The 9346-nt window shown below is 35.9% G+C and overlaps 1 protein-coding gene across 1 annotated transcript; it reads right to left on the bottom strand.

The window, feature by feature from the left end:
- Window positions 1-2061: 2061 nt before the first annotated feature.
- Window positions 2062-4643, bottom strand: LOC111919059 (diaminopimelate decarboxylase 1, chloroplastic). The gene is made up of 8 exons (XM_023914666.3): window positions 4106-4643; window positions 3846-4020; window positions 3621-3770; window positions 3382-3543; window positions 3097-3282; window positions 2781-2903; window positions 2553-2642; window positions 2062-2314 (listed from the first exon to the last, which is right to left on the bottom strand). Exons 1-8 carry the CDS (start codon window positions 4579-4581, stop codon window positions 2234-2236), a joined length of 1443 nt encoding a protein of 480 aa, XP_023770434.1. The 5' UTR covers window positions 4582-4643; the 3' UTR covers window positions 2062-2233.
- Window positions 4644-9346: the final 4703 nt, after the last annotated feature.

The following is a 9346-nucleotide window of genomic DNA, read 5'->3' on the forward strand; positions in this document are numbered from 1 at the left end:
CGATTACAAAAGTTGAAACCTGCAACAACATCTCTCACTCTCGCCAACTCCTCAGATTCAATGCCCCTTCTTGGTGGCCTTTTCCAATCACCAATAAACACAGCCTTCTCATCAATCATATGCAATTCTTATTAGCTTCAATCTTACATAAGCCCGGAAAAGTATCTTTTAAAGTCAAATCACCACACCATTTATCCTTCCAAAAATGAGTTTGATCACCAATCCCCATATTTCTACAAAAAAAAAAGCTCCTCAAGGGAGATATCCCAATCCTTAAGCTCCCAAGCTATTTGGAAAATATTTCGCCAAGTACCCGGAATGTCATTCTTAGCAAACGGTTTCCCATCAATACAAGAGATATTATGCAAGGCTTTGATCCAAGATGTCCAAAGAGAGTTACTTTCAGTTTTTAACCTTGACCACCACTTGGCAAGAAGCGCAATATTCATAGAACGAAGATCACCAACACCAAGACCACCTGACTTTTTAGGTTGCGTGGCCTTCTTCCAAGCGACCCAATGTATCTTTCTAGTGTTATCGTACCCGCCCCAAAAAAACCGCCTTCTTAATCTATCTAATAACTCAATCACCTTTGATGGAGCTTTGAAAAAAGAAAAATAGAAGAGCGGAAGACTCTCCAAAACGGACTTAATAAGAGTCAGTCTTCCTCTAAAAGAAAGATTTCTAGCCTTCCATGAAGATAGCTTTGATTTTAACCTATCCACAATGATATTCCAATTCTTAGCAAGTTTCATATTGGCGCCAATAGGAAGCCCGAGGTAAGTAAAAGGAAAAGAAGTCGGTTCACAACGAAGAATATTCGCAAAACGAGTAACATCAAGATCGTCCACTCCAATACCAAAAACTCTACTTTTACGAAGTTTACTTTCAACCCCGAAGCAATGAAAAAACATCGAAGAATTCTATTCAAATTGACAAAATTAACTTTGGACCATTCACCCATAAACATAACATCATAGGCATACATAAGGTGAGATAAAGTAAGGCCATTATGAGGTAAAAAATACCTTTAAAGATGAACCGATCACAAGCTTCCTTCATTGAGATGCTAAGACCCTCCATGGCAATAATAAAAAGAAAAGGAGATAGAGGATCTCCTTGTCTCACACCTCTCCTAATAGTAAATTCATTCATAGGAGAACCATTTACCAAAATGGAAGCTTTCCCGGAAGAGAGACATCCTTTAATCCAATTTCTCCATTTGACCCCAAAGTTCATTTGATCAAGAATCGAGTCCAAAAAACTCTAATTAAGAGAGTCGAACGCCTTATCGAAATCCATTTTGAAGATAAGAACTTGTTTCTTAATCTTTTTCATCCAAAAAAAATCTCATTAATAATAAACGGACCATCAAGTATACTTCTACCCTCCACATACGCAGATTGCTCCAAGCCAATAATTCTTCCCAAAACTTTCTTAAGTCTCAAAGAAAGAAGTTTTGAAAGAATTTTATGCATGCATCCAATAAGATTAATTGGCCTATAATCATTTAAATATAAAGGACCGAGCTTCTTCTGAATTAAAGAGATAAAAAGGCATTGCAACCAATACTTAACTCTCCTGTGCCTTCAAATTCTTTCAAAAACTTGAAAATATCATCTTTTAGAACATCCCAAAACTCCTTTAAAAACTTGAAGGTGAAACCATCCGGTCTGGGGGCTTTGTGGCTACCACAACTCCAGATCGCATTCTTAACTTCATCCAACGATAATGAAGCTTCCAACATATCCCTATCTTCTTCTGAAATCTTTTTAAAATTGTCATTTATAATTTTGGGCCTCACCAAGTCGATCTCATCAAATTTAGAAGAAAAGAATTTTCAAACTTCATCCTTTATACCCATAAGGTAAGTCTCTCAATGACCCCCAACAATAAGACCATTAATTCTATTTTTCTTAATGTTCACATTGATAACACCATGAAAGTATTTACTATTCTCATCTCCATCCACCTCCCATCTTAATCTTATTCTCACTTTTTGTTTTAGATCAAGCCTCCTGATGGAGTCCAATTCAATAACATGTAAATTCAGACTGTAACTTAAAAACCCACAAGTGAATTACACTACACCTTAAAAACATCACAAAAAAAGGAATTCGACATTAACAGAATTCAGAAAACTTAAAATTCATGAATCAGAGATACAAAAACAGAGTTTGATTCGACTATTGAGTAAAAGATGAAGGCCTTCCATGAAAGTTTAAATTTAGATCTAGAGTCCCTCAAAGTATCTCATATGATCTTCAAAAGTCTCCCCATGCCTAATTTTCGCTACAGATCCATCTTCATCAACCTTCATTAACAACATTCACAAAAAAATCATTCAGAAACATACAAAAAATCAATTCATGTTGGCTTTCATTAGTCAAATTGCCCATTGTTCAAATCCAAAATTCTCATCTTTATCCCTTCCTTCCATTAAACAAATAGATGCAATCTCTAAGTGAAGAATCCAACATACGTTTTCAAACAATTATTACAAATTAAAAGATGTTGGTTTGACTTAAAAAGTCAAAGATGAAAAAACATACCCAATACTCAGGTGGACGCATCTTGAGATTGTAAGTTGAAGCCATGCTCATGCAGTATGCACCTGCATCATGAACTACAAGCCCAGAACCCTGTAAACATCAAATTCTCATCATTAAATCATTATTATACCAAACATAATAACATTAAATCAACAATCAGAAAATCAAAATGCAAAAAAAAAAAAAAAAAAAATTATATTAATAAAAAACAAAGGAGATAGAATGTACACTGGCAGGAGAAGGAAGGTCCCTGTCCTTCCCCAAGAAATCGGCCGACTCGCAAACGGGGCCCACCACATCAAAAGTTGAAACCGCAGAATCATGTGGTGGAGGTGAAACCAATTCTATGTGCTACATTTACATATATTAAATTTAAAACTAAAATCAATATTCTAAAAAACGTTAAGCACTTAATATTTCTTTTTTTTTTTACTTGAACTCGACAAGTTGATTTAATGTATTAAGCCAAAAAAAAATGGCTTAATGCATTAAGACACCAACCATTTACGAATATTTCCTTATTATACAAATGAGAAAATCTTACTTGATAAGCATCATATAGACTAGGGCGAATAAGTTCAGCCATGCTTCCATCAATCACAATAAAGTTCTTCGTGCCATTTGTTTTCACACCCGTGACACGATTCACAAGACAACAAGTATTTGCAATTAGCGATCTCCCAGGTTCAATTATCAGATTAAGATTTCGCGACAAAACCAACTCCCTAACCTTAACCAAATCAAACATTAAAACAATATAAACGATTTGATATCATCATATCAATTATTTAAATATATATATAAAAAAAAATATATAGATAACGCTTACTGTGTCGATGAGATCCCTGGGTGTAGGAAGAACAGTACCAGTATGATAATAATCAATCCCAAGACCACCTCCAATATTTAAATAATTAATATCAAATCCTTGAGCTCGAATTTCGTCTATAAACTTCACCATGATTGATGCAGCATCTCTGAAAATGTCAACCTAAAAAAACGGTCAAAGTCAAACCCTGGTCAACACACAAGGGTAGATGATAATATGATGTTTTACATTTACAATACCTTGGTGATGGTGGATCCAAGATGGCAATGGGCGCCAACTAGTTTAAGTTCATCGGGGTATGACTTCACAGCATCTAGAAACCATTGCAATTTCTCGTTTCTTATACCGAATTTGGAGTTTTTGTTTCCAGTTGCAACATAAGGATGGACCTATTTGAAATATTGAGTTATTGGCGTTATAGAGATGAAAGATTTGAATTCGATGTGAGAAAGGGAATCACAAACCTGAGGGTCGACATCCGGATTGATTCTAAGCAATACATTAACCTTCTTCCCTGCGATTCTTGCAGCAGATACAATGTTATCCAAATCGAATTCACTGTCAATGTTGACAAATACGCCTTCTTGAGCAGCAAGAACAAGATCATCCAAAAGCTTCCCGTTTCCATTAAAAATGCATCTATTATTCGCATCAAACCACAAATACATCGAATCAATATTCTCCAGATAATTATTACAGGTTCATGAAACTGAAAGATAAGTACCTGGTAGGATCAAAACCAGCACGAATGGCCAATCGGAGCTCATTTCCACTAACCAAAACAGCCCCACAACCCAAATTCTTCAAATGTTGTAAAATCAAGAAGTTGTTATTGGCTTTAATTGCATATCCGATAATCGAATTCAGTCCCTCCAAAGCTTCCTTATAAGCCTCGACGTTTCTAGTTATCTGAGGTTTACTGTAGAGATAAAAGGGCCTTCTTTCAACGGCCTCCATGACTTCTTGAACTTTAAGACCCTCACAGTACAAATAGCCATCGTCTTTCTTGGTGAAGCAATGTTGAAATTTCTGAGTTGCTGGAGGTTTTTGTGATATGACAGCTCGGATAGCGAGTGTTTTGGAAGCGGGTTTATAAGAAATTAAGGTTTTGGGAGTGATCGGCTTTGAAGATTGATTTAGGGTTTTGGCGAAAGAGAGCGATTGAAATTGAAGGTGGGAAGAAGAGGCCGCCGCCGCCATTGGTGAGGGGAAAGTAGTGCAGTGTTTCCTCTCCAAATAGGAGCAAGGGTTTTTACGAGTTAGGTAGCTTTAAAACGTCTGTATAATTTAATAATAACACGTGTTGGTGACTCTTTTGATTGTTTTCTAGTATTATTTTTTTTTAAGTGATACGATCAATTTTTTTTAAGCTATACGGTTATAAATTTTTTGGTTTGTGTAGCTACTAAATAGATAAGTCATTTCTGCTCGACTAGAGCCATCGGGGTGGAGGTCCTACAGTGGGTAAAGCAGGTACAAGCAACTTACATATTTGGTTGAGTTATTTTGTTCGTATTTTCATTCATAATATTAAACTATATACATTCAATCTTTATAATTAACTATTCCAAATAAACTAAGAAAAATGACTTAAAACAGAATTATATTTCTTACTTTGTACAAATTTAATCCTTAATATTATTTTTTATACATTCAATACTTATGACTGATTTCTTTAAGTTTTTTTTACAATCATTAATGAGGTGTTTGGAGTTATTGATGTTTATGTCCAGCGTGGCATGGGCTGCTTGGTTGCTTAGGGTTTGTGGTTTAACTTAGGTTTTGTGTTATAAATGTCGTAACTTCTTCATATGATTTTGGATTTTAACGATCTTTATATCAACACGTTCGTATTTGAGTCTACTATAATTTTCGTTTAGATTACTCTCATTAAAACATAATATATTTTTACTTACGATTTTATAAAAAAATATTTATAAATCCACAAAGAACGCATGTATAATATTTTTTTTCACATTTAGCCTTTAATATTTTTTTATTGCAAAATACATCATTGTTGTTTTTGTACACATTTAGGTTTTTCTTACAATCATTAATGAGATGTTTGAGGCTGTTGATGTTTATGTCCAGCGCGGCATAGGTTGCTTGGTTGCAAAGGACTTGTGGTTTAGCTTAGGTTTTGTGTTTTGATGTCGTAACTTCTTTATACGATTTCAAATTTTAACGATCTTTATATCCACACATTCGTACTTGAGTCTGCGACAACTTTCGTTAAGATTACTCTCGTTAAAAAGTAATATATTTTTACTTACGATTTTATAAAAAATAAAAAAAAAAAAAAAAAACATTTATAATTTCACAAAGAACGCATGTGTAACATCCCAAAAACTATAAGTGAAAATTTTTCTTTAAATTCATCAAAAAAAAACATTCATTAAATTAGAAATCCCATCATAATATAAAAACATGTCAAATAGTCAAAAGAGTATAAAACAAGTCAAATCATACGGAACATTGGTGGATGCAGTATAATCACGTCGAGCTTTTCCCTCTGGAACCGGAAGTACCTGAAACCATAAACATGAAACCATAAGCACGAAGCTTAGTGAGTTCCCCAAAATACCTCATACCATACATAACCTTGGACCCCGCTCACCCATCGGACCCTGCCCATCGTACATAACGGGTCCTCCCCGGCATACATAACGGGCCCCGCCTAACATACACATTCAAGAGTCATAAAGACAACTAGCATCCTACATAACACAATCTAAGAACCCCGCCCAACAAGCAAAACGGGCCCAACCCAACATACAGATAAAGGGATGAGTCCATCATACACATGTAAGGATTACAAGGACAACTAGCATCAAACCTAACACAAAATAGTGGGCCGACATTGGTGTCTTCAACCCACGAGTACAATGAAGAGACTCACCTGATCCACAAAGCCGACTAAAAACTCAGCTCAATGTCATGCCGACCACAACTAACAGCTTTTGCTGCCAAATGATGGGTGTGAAACACCTCCTAACAATCCACACAAGGTAAAACCTAAGTCTACCTTCTAAAAGTAGAAACTTGACAAAAAGTAAACCCTTGCTGAAAGTCATCGGTCAAATTCAAAGTCAATAGCCCACACTGTCAACCAACGATCCTCACATTGTGACCAGCCCTTAGTCATGTCGTGAGAGTGCACTCGATCTGATTCTGACTCGACTCACTCTAACTCATCTAACTCAGTCACAGACAACCCCTTTGGGCTGACCTCATGATGTCAACATCCATCTGTCACATCGTGAGCCCCAAAAGACTTCTACAGATACGGGATATTTCATGGTCACGTCGTGACAAGTTTGAAGCATAAATCCAAATATTTAAGTCCTTAATCCTTTAAATTTTCACCCTAACTCTTCCAGAAGCTAAAGGAGACTCCAAAGGTCCATAAAAATGATTACTTTATGGGCATGCATGCCTTATGCATGTCCTCGATCCATTATAGGTCAAAAAATGAAAAAAAAAACCAAAACACACATGCATGGATCCAATAATCAACCAACTTCTAGATCTGAACATTATCATATTCAAGGGACCCTTAGAATGCATAAAGTTGCTAACTTTATGTTTTCCTTCCATTCAAACTTGCTTAAACATGAAAGACATGGGACAACAAGTTAGATCTAACCACTTTAAGCAATAAAGTTTAAGCCTTTGACACTTACAAAGGTCCATAAACAATATGAGATGATGATGATGATGATGTTTCATTGCAAGCTCCACCAATAGAACACCTTCTTCTCTTCTTTTTCAAGCCAACAAATCATCCAAAAGTCCATGAATCACCAAGGGAATTAGGTTTAGTTTATTTCTGAGGAAAAAGGGTGTTAGAGGTTGATAATGAACCCTAAAATGGACTTAGAGGGGTTTAAATACAAAGGCAGCCCGAAAAGATGATGGGCTTGGGCTACAACAGGTTTTACGTCGTGACACCTTATGTCTCACATCATGAGGATGGTCCGAAACGCAGTTCTCGTAATTTTCTTGTCAGTTCGTGACTACCCAATTGTCACGTTGTGACACTCGATTCTCTCAAAAAATCAACCTTTTGACATGTAACAACTGTTTTCCATGCACCTTTCATTCTTGTCTCTAATTTTAAAATCTTTGCAAAATCGGTCCTTATATGTGGCGTACCTCCTGGTACGTCGGGCGTAGTTGGTTAATGAGTGGCTGGATTTCTTTTGAGTATGATGGGCATACATAAGAGTATGTAGGGCGTACTCACAAAGATTCCAAACCCTAATTTTTAGGGTTTGGACCCTATTTAAATAACTTAATGGCCTCAAACCTCTCCTTATCTCTAGCCTCCATCCCATTTTTCCATTATCTTGAAACCCTAAATCTTATGTGCAACTTTTGAAGCTTTTTAGTGATATTTTGGTATTCTTGGTGGTGAAGGAGGACCTTTGAAGTTGTGGTGTTTCTATCAAGCTTTTGGATCCAGATTCTTCTCATCCTTGTGCATCCTCTGGAGGTATAAAGTTCAAATCTTGATGCTTGCCTTGCTAGATCTTGTTAGGTTGCAAGTTATGACCTTTTGTCCCAAAAATCTTTGTCTCTTGAGTATTGTCTACTCCAAACCATTTGATTTGTCCTTTCAAGCATTTTAGAGTGTTTAGTGTCATAAAAATGCAAGCTTGGTCCTTGCTATTCTTAAATGCAAGAGCTATGAATTTTTAAATGGTTATATGAGTTAGGGTTTTGGTTTTGGGATCCTTTTAGCCATGGAAAGGCATAAAGGTTGCAACTTTATGATTGTGGACGTTTATTAGGCTTAGATCTGATGTTTGGACGTTAAGTCTTAAAGTATTGAGGCATTAAAAGATAGTTTGGACTTCAGGGGGGTTACGTAGGGTGTACTCCTGAGTACGTTGAGCGTAGTGGGTTGTGGCCCTGTAACCCTTTCAAGATTGAGTTGCACGATGAGCATAGTAAGGGATATGTCGTGCGTACTGTTAAAAACCTTTTGGCCCATTTTGGGCCTTAGGTCATTATGGGTTTGGGGCCTTGTCTAGTTGGGTCATGTATGGGAAAGGCAAAATGGTCTTTTTCACTTAGTAAGTTAAAGGATGAATTAGACCTTCGTTTATGGGGTTAGAATCCCGATTATTAATTAGAATTGATTTTGGGTTATGATCACTGTGAGGAGTCGTAGTAACAGCAGCTCAAGTGTGTGTTTTGAATATTTTTAGTTAAGGTGCCTCTCCTCACTGCGCTTGTGGGTCGAAGGCACCAATGCCGGCCCACCAGATTATTTATGTAGGATGCTAGTTGTTATATGAATTTTATATGTTTGTCTGATTGGGTTGAAATTGACCCCAGGGCTAGGCTGATTATTGTTTGATTGGGTTGAAATAGACCCCAGGGTTAGACCCATGATTATATGATGGGTTGGAAGAAACCTTAGGGTTGGTCCCCAAGTCTAGGCTCATATTTGTGTATTAGGTTAGAATATACCCCAAAGTTAGCCCCAATTATATGATTGGTATGTGGTACTTTTCGTGAATGAGGCCTACTAACGGTAAGACTGACTTTTAATCATACATATATATAATGTTAGACTTTTAATGTTATATATAGTATAGGGTGTATTTTACACTTTTAAAATACTAGGAGGTCAAATTTAACAATTATACTTTTAATTCAATTAAATTGTAAACCTAAACTTTTATGGATTTATTAAACCTCTTTTAATTATACACCTTAATTAATTAATAAAACCATAAGGGTGTGATTTGAACTTTTCAAAACAATACTAGGGTTTTAGAATTTAACATTCCTAAATTAAACCTTTAATCAACTTTTAAATTCCAAAACTTGAGGGCAAGTTTTGAAACCTTTTCAAAACATTAGGGTTTCAACTATTTAAATTTCAAAACTAAACTTTTGAGTTCAAATTTAAACTATAAAACCTAAAAGGCAAAATTGAAACTTTTCATAACAC

The sequence above is a fragment of the Lactuca sativa genome, chromosome 7 (genome assembly GCF_002870075.4).
Source record: "Lactuca sativa cultivar Salinas chromosome 7, Lsat_Salinas_v11, whole genome shotgun sequence".
Taxonomy (NCBI): Eukaryota; Viridiplantae; Streptophyta; class Magnoliopsida; order Asterales; family Asteraceae; genus Lactuca; species Lactuca sativa.